Source organism: Mastigoproctus giganteus, chromosome 9 (assembly GCF_048544385.1).
Source record: "Mastigoproctus giganteus isolate SK-2022 chromosome 9, ASM4854438v1, whole genome shotgun sequence".
Lineage (NCBI taxonomy): Eukaryota > Metazoa > Arthropoda > Arachnida > Uropygi > Thelyphonidae > Mastigoproctus > Mastigoproctus giganteus.
This window is the reverse complement of record NC_143583.1, coordinates 199,426,033-199,441,469: the sequence shown is the minus strand read 5'-3', so window position 1 is coordinate 199,441,469 and position 15,437 is coordinate 199,426,033. Positions and strand designations below refer to the sequence as shown.

The window sequence follows — 15,437 nt, the reverse complement described above, 5'->3', positions numbered from 1 at the left end:
TCATTTGTTAGTGAGACTCTTTTCAAAGTACAGGTGACCCCCGCTTAATGCTGATAATTTGTTCCGGAAAAACGGAGCGCTAAGTGAATCCGCGCTAAGCGAGCGCCGCATTCCCATAAGGTAACATATGTATTTGTAAGTTGCGGTCGGTGCCATAGGATATTTCCTAATCAATAATAAACGATAGTAAAAAGATGCACAAATGTTGGCCAAAATATTTAATAATTTGTACATATAAAATATTCTGCATTACACACGTATATACAGTAATTATGTGGTAACTACTTACATATCAAAATTAAACTTATAATTCCAATCAAAATCATGAATTTAATTGATCTAAATTGATTTTAATTGATTTAATTTAATTGATGAATTTAATCATGAAAAATGTGTCGATTTTGGGTTGGCACTCTTCTAAATAAACTAAAAGGGGTATTAATTTTAAATCCCCCGCAGCGTTACCACCCAACAATAAAGTCAACCAACCCTTCGCCGCTTTGAAACCTGGCATGTTTTTTTTTCTTCTTTCAATATGAAACTTCTTTTAGACATTCGTTTCCACAAAAGTCCTGCTTCATCTATGTTATAAACTTGTTGAGAAGTATAACATACAATACCACTCTTCAATAATTTTAACAAGTTCTTTTTTGAAAGTTTCGGCTCCTTGATCTGCACTTGCAGCTTCTCCCTAGATTTTAAATCTATTCAACCAACCCTTACCAGTTTTAAATGGTTCCACTTTTTTTTTTTTTTTTTTTTATAGGTGAGTTTTCTTCAGATCATCATATTGGCTAATCTCTCTCTCTCTTTTATAATATTTAACTTAACTGAATTCTGCATTGGATATTATCTTCAATAAAATTAGTTAAAGTCTTTCCATTTCAATCCTAATAGTCGGCCTAGCCCTAGTTGCTTGCAGTGGAACAGCTATCTTTCCCGCTACTAAAATTAATTCTTTATTTTTTTATAATTGTTCTTACAGTTAAACTTGCAAGTCCTAAATTATGGCACACATCTGCTTGTCGTTGACCGGAATCGATTCGCTTCAAAACATTTAATTTAATTTTCAAATTCAGTATTTTTCTTACATTTATAGTCTTCGTACTGCGTCCAGACGTTGTTGCTTTTTCATTCTTATAGGCCATTATTAACTCTTCGAAAATGTAACTGCATTGGTTGCATTAATTATGACACAATGTTCGAGTAAACTGTCCGTTACGCACAATGTCTAATACTGTACTGAGTGATGATTAGTCTTTGGATAAATGCATATAACGCAAATATTACAAGCAATATACTTGATAATTTTTTAAAATGTTGATCTCGGAACTACATAACAAGTCACTGTACTGCGTTAAATTAGCGTGCGAGAAAATTTCACTGCGCATGGGAAAATTTCTGAAGTCGGCATGGGAAATGTTTTAATGCTGTTTTGCTGTTCATTTTCAAGTTATCGACTCCGTCAAATGAAACGATTTCATTAAATATGCCAAAAATGCAATCTGTAAAAGAGCGTTATAGTGATCTGTGACAGCATTATAGTCAGATACGGGTTATAATATTAGAACAGCATTATAGCAAATCAGCGTAGAGCGAACTGCGTTATAATGGGGGCCTGCTGTACAGTAAACCCTCGATTTAATAGACCCTGATATAACGGACTGGACAAATAATACAGTAATGTACATGTTAAATCTCAACCATATTATTTTTTTTTAAATTATACAAAACTTCAATGTGATTATTAATTAAAAATTAATAATAATTACCTATTTCCATTATTGTTTTGATAATAATCTACTTTTATTTTTATAATCAAATTCAGGAAATTGTTTTTTATTCTTTCTGAAAACATGTTCAAATAGCTGTTTTCCCAGATTACAGATAACTGATATGAGCAGGCGGAAGACTTACGAGCTGAACATAACCTAGGACACTAAACTGCAGGTCTACCGACTCACTTTGTTTCGGTCTCAGTCTGCCTCAAGCTATCATGCCTCATGCGGTCAGGTTGTATACAGAGTGTTTCTGTGAATTGTGACTTGTGACTTCCGAATTGTGACTTTATTTACTAAATAATTTTGCAATCCTTACAATTTAAAATTGCATTAAGTGATAGAGGAGTTAAAAGAAAGCGTGTGAACTTAAATGTGGCACAGAAATTAGAGCTAATTGAGAAATTAAAACAAGGCGTCTCAGTAGCAAGTGTTTGTAAAATTTACAATGTAAAAAAAAAAAAAAAAAAAACTTTCTGATATCCGTAAATCAAAGGTCAAATTGTAACATAATTTTATATTGTACAGCACTGTATATTATATTAAAGCTTTTTTTTTTTTTTTTACATTAAGAACAATAAAAAATGGCCCCCAGCTTACATTCGATTTAACGGACACCCCTTCTCCCCTATTAGGCCGTTAAATCGAGGGTTTACTGTAATGGAGAAATTCATCAATTGACAACTCTTGCTGCCACTTCTTGATTGTTCATATAGCACTTCATGACTGTAAAAAAAATTTTATTGCTGTAATTTTTTTTTTTTTTTTTTTACCTATCTTTACTGCTTTAATTTCTCCATCTCTAGTCCAAAGATTACATATGCTAACATTTGCTAATGATTTGAAAATTCTTACACCCATCAAAACATACAGATCTTGTTGAGATCATAGATAATATCAACTTCTTTTGCTTGCCACTTACCCCAAACAGTTTGGCTTTGACATCAACTTAGCAGTCAGAATGCATGCTATACTCTTTTGAAGAATAATCCAGCCTACCATCTCACCCATGCTTAGAGAAGCCTCAATTCCAACTGTATTCATTCAATGTGATTTAGGGGCTCTCTTTGATACCAGGAAAAACTGCATAACATTCCTATTTGCAATCCCTGAACACATTACCATTCCATGTGAATGGTTTGCAATAAAGATATTCTCTCTCTCTCTCTCTCTCAAACCTTCTATCTGGTCAATGATCATCAATATTGATTCTGTCAATGTTGAGCAGCTACTGATATCTTAACTTACTCCTCATTATAAATGGGAAAAAAGTCTGGTAAAACTCATACAGTTGCCCTAGCATTTTCAAGATTTTTGATCATGTTTGGAATAAACATCTAAGTGAATTTCCTTCTCATGGTTTGCCTTTATATTTTACAACTGGGAAGCCAGTTTCCTCTCAGACCACCTGTAGCACAGTGGTAGATACAGGAGGATGGGGGAGATTAACCACCACGGCCTAAGTAAATTGGAGCAAATAACATGTATTTTATGATTGTAAGTTGTAATATGTAAATACTTGTACTGTATATAAACTACTTAATGCCTGGTTAATAATCTGAGAAAAATTCAAGCTTAATTTTTAATTACTCAATCATATGTCAATACTTTTTTTTTTTTTTTTTTTTGGTAGTTGTTGGAGCATCGGCTTCTGTGGCTATATTGCATGTCCCAAGGTTTTTGCATTTTCTACTGTGATCCAAGCCCAAGGTGGGATTCGAACCCGCGACCTTTGGGTTGCCAGGCAGGCGCTTTACCCACATGGCTAGCCTGGTCGGCTATCATTACTGTTATATCATCTCTTCTAGAAAGACTGGATCTGCCCCCTGTCATTCCAGGAACAGCATTACTTGAAAAGTTGGGGTGGGTGGCATTGGAGTGGATCTCAAGCATTACTTGAAAAGTCTTCCAACTTCTCAAGTAATGCTGGTGTACCTCAAAGTTCTACACTTTCTCTGACTCTCTTCCTTTTATATACTGATGACCTATTTCACTGATGAGAAATCCTGCCCATAGTTTTGCCAATGATAACACACTATACTCCACCTTTCGGTTTGAGAATTGAAAGGTGGAGAATAGCATTCTGTTCTGCACCAACAGCATCTTCAACTTCTTGAATATCTATCACCAATTCCTTAAATGCTAATCTTCAGGTAATTCCTCAAAGGGGGTGAAAAAAATTAAGTTAATTCACAGTTAAATTAAGTTAATTTAGTTAGTCTGTTACTAATCAATCATGTTTGATAACACTCAGATTTCTAGACAAGATCATAAAACTTCTGAGATTTACACAAACTCAAATTTACATTACCTTTGGGGGTACCACCCCAAATGTGGGAATAGTATTTCATGGTAGGGTGGATTTTGGCAGACAGCAGAAACATCCAGTTTCTGCTGTCTGCCTTTTCTATAAATTGCATGCAAGTTTTTTCTAATGTAATGGCAGCATCGGGAACAGCAGCTCAACTTCCCCACAGATATTTCCATGGGCATTGTTCTTCTGAACTGACATCTGTAAATTCGACTTCTCTTCCTAACCAGCCTGAATACTTGCCTCAATTGGCAACATCCAATCACCACCCAACTAAACTCACAGAACTGTTTCCTCATTTAATCTTTTCTACTTTTCTTCTTTGGAACAACAATTCTCATCACATTATTTCCTGAAAATTATAAATCTATAGAAATTAAAGTCTAATATCAACAAGCACCGCCTGTCTTCTCAGCTTCTCCTTTCTCGCCCATAGTTCAAATGCTTCATTTTGAAGATAACACGTTACTTCCACAAGTCCCCCCCCCAACTTCTTTCTAAGCAGGATACAGACATGAGTAATACCTTTTGTTTTTGGTGTTACTATAAAAAATAGATAAAAATTTTAAAAAATACAGAAATGTTCCTTCAAATGACAACACATGAACTTACTGCAGTCATGCAACAGTTTAGTCACTTGAATTTCCTCTCCATGTTCACTTTAGACCAGGTCTGCTCCCGTGCAACTTTTTTCTTTTGTTCAAAGCTTAAAGAAACATAGTAGCAGCATATAATATGACTTCAATGTAAAAATTAAAGTAGCCTTGAAGAGATGATTGGTGGCCTCTGTCAAAATAATTTTATTTGAATGGCATACAAAAACTTATTTAGCACTGAATGAAATGCATCAAGTTACATGAAATGTATTTAAAATATTAATGTCTCAAATTTAAAGAACTTTTTTATCCACAAGTATATTTGTTTTTGCTTTCTGATTTATCTCCTATTCTTTGAAAGGTTAAGCAAAAGAGGCATTACTTTGCACCCCACCCTCATATGACACTATCTACATTCAAAATAATATTAGAAAATGGAAGCACTGTATTCTTTTTAATGTTTTCATTAAAAAAAAATAGAGCCCTCACTAATCTGGTTACAGTTAATCCAGATCGAAATATGAAAAATCCTGTTCACAGCTGAGTATTTTGAAAGACGTGGAATTTAGGAAGGCAGATGAGTCACTCTGAATGTGCATAGAGAGAGAGAGAGACGGAACACACATTACATTGTCATGCGTGTTGTTCAGTATCATTGTTGACCATAAGTCGAACAGATGTTATTTGGTAAACAAATTATGTAAACCCCCTCTAGCCTGGCTATACCAACGTACTGCCTTTAGTTTATTGGATGGCAGTAATTATTTATACATATGTATGTGTGTGTGTGTGTGTGTGTATACAGGTACTCCCCGACTTATGCAAATTTGACTTTATGTAAGTTTTTGCTGGCCGGTGCAAACTTAAAAAAAATCATGGAAACATATTTTGCATCTCATAGAATAAATGAAATAGGAATAAATGGAGGTATTTTGAAAATATAGCAATGTAAACCTGACACCTTTTTTTTTTTTTTTTTTGTAATTCATTCCAAGTCTTTGGAAGTTGAAAATTTCGTTATATTACTAAGCTGTTTACCTCTCTAAAAGATCATATTTATAATAGAAATTGCACTACCTTTTCATCGTTATCATATGTTCTCGTTATAAGAATCAATTTTGAATGCCTTTGTAATATTTTTCTAAAGCACATTTCTCTAGGTCAGGACCAAAAAACAATAAAAACAATTTGCACTTTCCAGTATAAACCGGAAAGTGCAAATTATTGGGCTTTTCTGTTAGTGCTTCTAATTATAAACGGGTAGTAAACTCAATCTTACTGCATTTGCGATAATACCAATAAATGCAATTGTGGTGAATTGAGATCTTCACTGAAATCTTCAGAAACTTCTCTTCATTCCTATTCACATATTACAATGATGAAGGGAAAGTGACCAACAAAAAGAACAAGTGGTGGTAATGCCAGGAAACAAAAAATTGATTTAGAAATGAAGATGAAAATGATGAAGCAGTAAGAAGCAGGACAAAGTTGGTCATCTATTGCAAGGGAATTAGGTCTCGCTGCTTCAACAGTGAATACTATTTCAAGGGACAGTGTGCGTATAAAAGAACATGTCAAAGGATCAATGCATTTAAGTTCAACAGCGATCACAAAACGGCATTCAGGTGCTATATCGAAGATGGAATAGATGTTAATAATGTGGATGGAAAATCAGATTCCGAATTGAGCACCCCTGAGTCTAATGACCATTCAAGCAAAAGCAACGTATTTATAAAGATATTAAGGATAAGTACAGGAAGTTCCAAGCAAAATTCGTGGCAAGTAACAAGTGGCTTAATAGGTCCAAGCCTCACGCTGGTTTCCACAATGTTAAAGTATGTGCGGTAAAGTCACCAGTGCTGATTCTGAAGCTGCAGAGAAATTGTGATGTGTTGGAAAAAATTATTGATGAAGGCAGCTATACAACGCAGCAAATTGACGAGACTGCTCTGTATTGGAAAAAAATCCTGGATCGAACATACATGCCAAGGAGGAAAATACAATGCCAGGTTTCAAGGCACCAAAAGATAGGGCCACGCTCTTGCTTGGGGCTAATGCAGCGGGAGATTACAGATTAGAACCACTGCTTGTGTACCATTCTTGAAATCCTCATAAAGCCACCCTACCTGTGCATTTCCATGCATAAAGCAACCCTACCTGTGCATTTTCATGCATAAAGCCACCCTACCTGTGCATTTCCATGCATAAAGCCACCCTACCCGTGCATTTCCGATCGAACCAGAGAGCATGGATAACAGTATCTCTCTCTTTGAGAATTGGTTTAAATGCTGTTTCATTCCAGAGGTTGAAAAATATTGTAAAGACACCGACATTCCTTTCAAGATTTTGCTTCTATTAGATAATGCTCCTGGACCTACTACGCATCTAGATGATTTCAATTCGAACACAAAAGTCATATTTCTATAGCCAAACACAACTTCACTCATCCAACCTATGGATCAGGGTGTTATTTCAAATTTAAAAGCATATTATTTATGCACATCATTTACTCAGGCATTGTCTGCAGTAGATGATGAGAAAAATTTTACGGTAAGAGACTTTTGGAAATCTTACAATATTTACCATGCCATCTTAAACATTAATAAGGCTTGGGCTAAAATTACTAAAAATTGTTTAAATGGCACGTGGAAGAAAATATGCCCACAGCAAGTAAAAGGCATCAAAGGATTTGAAAAAGACAAATCATATGAAGAGGTTACAAATAAGACTGTAAAGGTTGCAGAGCTCCTTCAGTTGGAGGTTGATGGCAAAGATGTGGAGGAGTTAATACAAGAAGAAGAGAAGGAATTATCTAACAAAGAACTTATTGACTTGCAGTCAGCAATAGTGAAAGAAGAAAATGCTGATGAAGTTCAAGTTGAACCAAATGAGGAGCCAAGATGATTCATCAACAGAGAGATGGCAATGGCATTTCGTGAAATTGCATCGGCAATGGCAAGGTTTGAGAAGATGGATCCTGACAGCAAACAATCCTTGAAAATTAACAACGGGGTGAATGATATGCTTGCTTGCTACAAAGAAACCTATGATGAAAAGAAAAAAGCCACCATCCAGTCAACCACCATTAATATGTTTTTTCATAAGGTTGAGCAGCCAACCCCTTCTAAATCTCCATAGCCCTCGACCTCTGCAGCGGCATACTTATCAGCTAAAGATGTCAATTCTGGCAACGATGCTCAAAAGGTAAAACTTACTGACATTATGCCTGTACCTCTTTTTTTCTAATTTTATAATTTTGAAATTTTTTTAAATTGCACGCTTCTGTAATTTTTCCTGTGCATGAGATAAAAATTGAATAAATACGATAAATAATTACATGTTCGTCGAACATTTCTTTTTTGATTCAATCAATTCAGCGAGCACAGTTGCGAGTGCTGCACAAGCATGGGGCAAATTCCGACTGGCGTAGCATTCCGCAGAACATAACCCTTACGTAAGTTGGGGAGTTCCTGTATATATATGTATGTATATATATATATATATATATATATATATATATTATTATTATTTAGTATGAACCAGAGCTGTAATGCTCAATACGTTCTATGTTGATATCAATTTTTGTAAAATAAGAGAAGTTAACCTTAATATAGTATGTAGAACATTTCCGTATGATACTCTCCAGAAATCAAAACGAAAAAATCGAAAATCTTACATTACAGTAACAAATAATTAAAAATAATAAAATTAAAAATAAGGAAAATCGTTTTGCAATTTTTTCGTTAAATTCTTTTAATTAATTTTCTTATTTTTAATTGCATTAAATTGATTTTTTAATTATTTGTTACTCTAATGTAAGATTTTCGATTTTTTTGTTTTAATTTCTGGAGAGTATCATACGGAAGTGTTCTGCGTACTATATTGAGGTAAACTTCTCTTATTATTTTACAAATGCATATATTATTATTATTATTATTAATAGCCATATGGTACAAGGAAGCCTGAGGCTTATGCTGCACCAGCCAAAAAAAAAAAAAATTCCCGAGTTACCCTGAGAGAGAAAGAGAGAGTAGAAAGGAATCACCAAGAAAGAGAAGAATGGTGATATCCAGCTCAGGACCCTGGGTTTGCCAAGCCCATACTCACCAGATGTGAGCCCCTGGAGTTATCTATATAAAATGCTATATACAAGAAGCAAGGAAATGAAAATCATTTAAGATACTTACTTCTGCAAGTTCGAATTCAATAAATGCAAATCCTCTATGAGTTTCTAAAGACAATGTCAAGGGAAAATATACTTTTTTTTTACTCTCATCAATTAAAAGAAGCATGGTAATTCAACTTCCCATATTCTCTGAATAATTTCATAAATCCTTCAAATGCTAAATTTTCAATAATGCATTTTTATCCCTATTTCTTTTTTTTTTAAAGAAAAATGGAGGGGAAACTTCCCAAATTCTGCACTGTTTAGCTAAGCATCTAAAGATGTATCTATTTACACAAAAATCTAGTATTTATAAATTTAGCAGCAACAGTAGATATTATGTCTACACTATCGTATTTGTGCCAGTGCAGGCAGTTGTTATCGTGTCTGCACTAGCACAAAGATGACATGTTTTAACTCCAGCTTCCTTAAGGGGAAACTGTTCCCTAAATCAATTCAGTTCAGTGCTGAATTAGCTTATCCCAAGTTCTGATCATATTTTCCATAAACAAATGGGAAGCCACTAAACATGCACAATTTTCAGACAACTAACCACATAGTAAAAACATGGAAAAGAATCTGACCATAAAAATTCAGCAAGTTAATGAAAGCAGATCCTAGAAAAGGCTGAGAAATGACTATAAGAAAAAAAACATGGAGCCTTATAAGGGGACAATCACTCATAAACTACCAGGTAATGCATACATAAGTGGAGCGGATTGCCTGAATTACCTAAGTACTATACCCATACATCGAACAGGTGTTCACACTGTCCCAGAATCAACAGTAAGGAGACCTATTGGAGTATGGTTGATACTAGCAAATAGACTTTCCAGCTGACTGGTCCGGAACAAGCTGACTTAGGACTTCCATCTTGGCTGAAGAAGGGACTGAAGTGGCATATTAAAGTTAGATTCTTCAACTGCCAGGATACCTCTTTCTGGTAAGTCCATGGTCACAGCACATGGCAAATATGCCAGATCTTAGCAATGGCAGCCCAGAACACACCATACACTGAGTGATCATTGCATTATGACCACCTACCTAATACTTCATAGGTCCTCCCTTTTGCCCTCAGTACAGCAGCTTTCTGATGTGGCATTGATTCAACAAGATGTTGGAAGCATTCGGGAGGTATGGCCAACCAAGCTGTGTGTAATGTGGTCAGCAATGCAGGTATGGAGGTGATTGGTGTATCCAGACACCTGATATGCCTTTCCATAGTATCCCACAAGTGCTCTATGGGATTGATATCAGGCGAATTTGGAGGCCAATTGATGTGCTGGAAGTCAGAACTGTGCTCCTCAAACCATTCCTGCACAAGTGCCCGATGGCTCGGTGCATTGTCATCTTGGAAGACACCATCACCATTCAGAAAAAAGTGTAACATAGCAGGGTGTACACAGTCAGCAAGCAGTTGACGATAGCGGAGACCACTGATACATTGTTCCACATGCATCAAGGGCACAAGTTCCTGCAGTGAAACATGCCCCACACCATACAACTGCCTCCACTTTTGATACCATGCATGATGGATCAAGAGCCTTCTGACGCTGACACCAAATCCATACACGACCATCCACGGTGTGTAGTAAATAACGTGACTCATCTGACCGGCACACCGTCTTCCAGTCTTATAAGGTCCAACTTGCATGCTCTTTGCACCAGGCGAGTCTTTTACGTCGATGAACCTTGGTTAGGAGGGGGTGCCATAAAGGTCGTCTGCTGGTATTGCCCATACTTGCAAGTGTGTGATGCATGGACATGCCAGATATTGTTTTGGGTTGGCCCACGTTGTATTGGGTAGTCAACTCTTCAACAGTGCTGCATCTGTACAAGTCGTCAGCCCCAGCACTCACTTCTAACATCAACCTTTTGCTGAATTTTGCAGTTTTGCCATTAGGTCACTGTTTGACCATTTTGACACCAGTCCTGGTACACTAACTACGGCTGCTCGCGAACACTCCACCAGTTCAGCCATTTAGGAAATCGAGGTACAAGCTCGTCAAGCACCCACAATCTGTCCTTTATCAAAGTCCAATAAATCCTTCCTTTTACCCATCACACTCAGAATTTTACTACCTACTGAACCACTGACACCTTATCTATGCTATGTAGGTCGACTAACTGCACACTCTCGCACCTCACATGGTCAACAGGTTGCATTCAGTTTACATAGGGGTGGTCATAATTCAGTGATCACTCAGTATATATATATATATATATATATATATATAGAGGAAAAGTCCGAAAATCAGGACTGCTCAGGGACTGGGTTGATCTGGATTTTCAGATTTTTCCGGATTCTCAGGAAGTACTTTTAAAATTCAAATTTAAGATGGAATAAAGAAGAGAAGACCGGGTAAATTTTGGCAGTTTATTCATTAGCAAATAAAGCACGCTTCATTTATCGAAACGAGCAGTTTTAAAGAAAAATAAAGTCAGACCTGACAAAGATATAAACATAAAAATTTTCACCCCAAAAAAAAAAAAAAAAAAAAAAAATGCATGTAATGCTTGAAATCATGTTTAAAAATGAACAATGTAAAAGAAATATACAGTACATAAATGAAAGCAGAAGATACATATTTTACATAAACTATTTGTTTTAGTTTATTAATGAAACATTTTCTTATAAAATACAAAGTTCGAAAAACAAACAAATATTTATTCATTCTTTTCTGTGATTTCTGTTGCACTGCTTGTGGATGGAACACTTGCGGCTTCTACTCTTTCTGCAGCACTGCTTTTTTTTTTTTTTATGTAAACCCCAAACACGAGAGGTATTAGAACCTATAGTACTGAGTACTGTGCTTGGGTTGGAGGTTGAGAAGATGAAAGAATATATTAGTTGACATTGAACTTGAACTTCTGTAGACTGTAATTTTCAGGAAATACGTATGAAGGAAGGTTGTTCCGGAAAACGGCAGTTGAATGAATAAACGAGGAAGATGAAAAGTTTGTTCTGTGAGTTTGAAGTTGGACAATAAATGGATGTTGGCTGGTGACTGCACGTGTTCGGACTGTTTTGAAAGAGAGAGCGGGAATTATAGAATCCAATTCAGAAGAACAGTGCCCATGGAAGTATCTGTAGAAAAGGCATGCAGCAAAAACAATACGTCTATGAGACAGCGAGTGGAGAGATGAATCATTAATTAACCTAACTGCCCTCTTCTGAATGGAATCAAGAAGCCTGAGAGAGGTTTTGGGGGCTCCACCCCAGATGTGGGAACAATATTCCATGGTAGGGCAGATTTGCAATTTATACAGAGTGAGCAGATGTTTGGAAGAAAAGTAAAGCTGAGAGCGAAAGAGAAAAACCAAGTTTTTTAGATGCAGAGGAAGCAATATTTGTAATGTGCTTGTGCCAAGAGAGATTAGAAGTCAGGGTAATCCACAAAAGATATATCATTTTACCTAGAAATCGGAGTATCACCAAAGATGAGCATAACAGCAGAAGAATCCTTTTTGTGAGATATAAGACAAGACTGAGTTTTAGAAGGGTTGAAATCAACTAAGTTGTCTTTGCCCCACTGGAGAATTACCTAAAGATCGGCATTTAAGGAATAGGTAGCAGATTTTCGAGAAGATGAAGCTGATTAAGGGAAAAGAGTGGGGGAAAGAACTGAACCTTGGGGAGACCGGCATTAGTGGAGAAGTTAGAAGACAGAGAGCAATCTACCATCACCCTCAGTGAGTGATCAGAGAGAAAACTGGATAACCAATTACTAAAAACAGTTGGCAAACCATAAGATGGAAGCTTGTTTAGAAGACCTTTATGCCACACACGATCAAAAGCCTTTGAGATGTCAAGAGCAACTACTTCTGTTTAACCGAACCTTTCCATTGAATTAGTCCATACATGGGTAACATAAGTCAGAATATCACCAGTGGATCGACACTGACTGAATCCATACTGGCGATCGTTGATCAGACGGAAGTTTCTAGATAGTTTAAAAACTGCTGGTTAATTGATTTCTCCATTACTTTAGAAAGAGTAAAAGTAATTGCAATGGGACGATAATTGGATTCGAGGGATTTGTCACTCTTTTTAGGAACTGGCTGGATATGAGCAAATTTCCAAGCAGAAGGAAAAACACCTTTGGGATAAGAAAGTGAAAAAAAGCGGCAAAGGATAGGAGTAAGTTCAGGAGCACACGTTTTGAGAAGAAGTGGAGAAATACCATCGGGATCTGGCGATTTCTGAGCATCAAGTTTCGTCAAAATCCTTCTGATATCCTTTTGATGGAAGACCACAGGAGGCATTGATTGGAGCGTGTTGGGAATGGTCGGAGGTGTTTTACCAAGATCATTAATACATGGGTTGGAAGAAAAATGGGATGCTAGCAGGTCAGCTTTATCCTTGACTGAAGTGACAACAGAACCATCTGGTTTGGACAGAGGTGGGAGCAGGGATGGGCAAAAGTTGCGGCCAATAGTTCTGGCAAGAGACCAGAATGCTCGGCTACCACTAGGGCAAGAAGCTAGTTTTCTACTCTTAGCCTGTTCAAACTATAGTTTGGACTGATTAATAACTGCTTTACAATCATTGCAAGCTTTGGTGTAGGCAGAAAATGAAACTGAAGAATTAGAAACAAGTCAATTACGATAATTACGATATGCAACATTCTTATCTCGAACAGTCTTAGCACATTTATTGAAAATCCAAGGTTTAGATAAAGGATGAGATTTTAAAGTGGAGTGTGGGATAAAGGATTCCTGCAAGAATAATTTCACTGACACGATCTGAGCAGACATTGACATCAGAAGTTTTGAAACAGTAATCCGATCAAGGAAAAGAAATCTCGCAGGTCGTCCAATTTTGCATTCTTGTAATGCCAAACAACACGAGGTTGGGAATAACCATGAGATAAGGGCTCCATTGGAGAAGAAACAATCACCAAGTTGTGATCTGCAGGGCCTAAAGGACCTCTCATTTCGACCGTGTACTTAGAAGGGTTGTTTGTGAGAAAAAGATCAAGCGTGTTGGCTGTATGGTTAGGATTGTCCGGTATTCTTGTAGGTAAATGAACAATCTGTGCAAGGTCATTAGTAATTGCAAAAGCCTCAGCTTCTCGACAAGCTGGGTCGTTGTGATCAGAAAATGGAAGCCAGCTGGAGTTGTGAAAATTAAAATCACCAAGGAAAATTACCTCACTGTTAGGAAAGTTGGACTGAAGAAAGTCAAGTTGCAAAGAGAGGAAGTCAAAGAGCTCCAAGTGATTAGTGGAGTTGGGAGAACAGTAGAGACAACAGATGAATTTGACACAATGAGGTAGAGAGATTTCAAGCCACAGAAGATCAAAGAGAGGAGATTCCGAATTGCCAAGTCTCTGACAGGGAATATCTGAACAGACATATGCACAAGTACCACCAGTGGCGGATTAAGGATAGTTGGGGCCCCTAGACAAATTATATTTGGGGGACCCCAAAAAATAATAAAAAAATTAAAAAAAGAAAAGAAAAGAAATAAAAGTTAGGTGGCAAATAAATGAAATTTCGTACTTTTGAATTTTTTGAACTTCTAGATTTTTCTGCCTGTTAAAGAGTTAAAGGATGATAAATAAAAAACTTTTTATTTTAATAAACGATTTTTTATGTCGTTTTTACAAATTTACTTTGCGAATTTTAGAATTCGCGAATTTATTGATTATGTCTTCAAAGTTTATTTTTTCGGCAAACTCGTGTTCAATGAAAATTAGGGATAAGGCATTTAATCACTCTTGGCTCATTACAGTCATTGCGGCATTATTTAAAGCATAGATGGTCCGTGCTGTTCAAAATACATATTAAAACGTAATAACTGTCTTGAAAAAATTTTCGCCTAAAATAATCAAGATTTTTATGATGTTTACTGAAAACATTAATCTATTTTAGAACACTATAGGAAAATGTCTTGGCTTGGGGGCCCCTAGGCATGTGCCTCATTACCTTAATGGGTAATCCGCCACTGAGTGCCACCTTTGAGGCAAAAGAAAGGAATCATAGAGCGAAAAATTTGGGCATCTGAGATGAGCAATAGTTGAATCAACTGATAACTGAGATTCTGTCAAAAAAAGTACATGGGGTTTGGCAGACTGCAAGTGGAAATGGACATCTTTGAGATTAGAATTGAGACCACGTATATTTATGAAATGAATTAGGAAGTGGTTGGGAGGTTTAGGTCTTTTCACAGATAAGCTTGCTCTATTAGTTTGACAATTCATGGTGTATTCAACAGTAAGAAAAAGAGGGTGGGACATGCTGTATGAAGTAATGAAATTTTTGGATATGGCGTACACATGGTAAGAATATACCCAGATCCTTGACAAAACGTGGCCTCGACAATGCTCGCCGCATACACACTACTCTGACTCCCTCCAGTCACTATCTGGCAGAGTAGAGGTAGCAAGATTATACACTAGCTGATCCAGACGACTCCAAGAGAGTTACCAATAGGTTCGGTCCGGTGTACTAACTAGTGGCCGGCCTGCGAACACTGTTTTAGAGCTGTACCCTCAAAATGTAAGTAATATTGGATCTCGCCACGATGTTCATCATAACCTCAAAAGTTGTGAATCATACTCCCTGATGGAAGAGAATGAGGA

At 36.6% G+C, this 15,437-nt stretch overlaps 1 protein-coding gene across 2 annotated transcripts in view; it reads right to left on the bottom strand.

Moving 5' to 3' along the window:
* cyp33 (peptidylprolyl isomerase cyclophilin-33) overlaps positions 1 to 15,437 on the bottom strand; it is a 183,883-nt gene that overhangs the window by 155,498 nt on the left and 12,948 nt on the right. The window contains exon 3 of one of the 2 annotated variants that reach the window (XM_090381682.1): positions 8,873 to 8,916. The exons of the other annotated variant lie outside the window; for it this stretch is intronic. Coding sequence (XP_090237808.1) covers positions 8,873 to 8,916 — 44 coding nt within the window. The remainder of the gene's footprint in view (positions 1 to 8,872; positions 8,917 to 15,437) is intronic. 2 annotated transcript variants of the gene reach the window in all.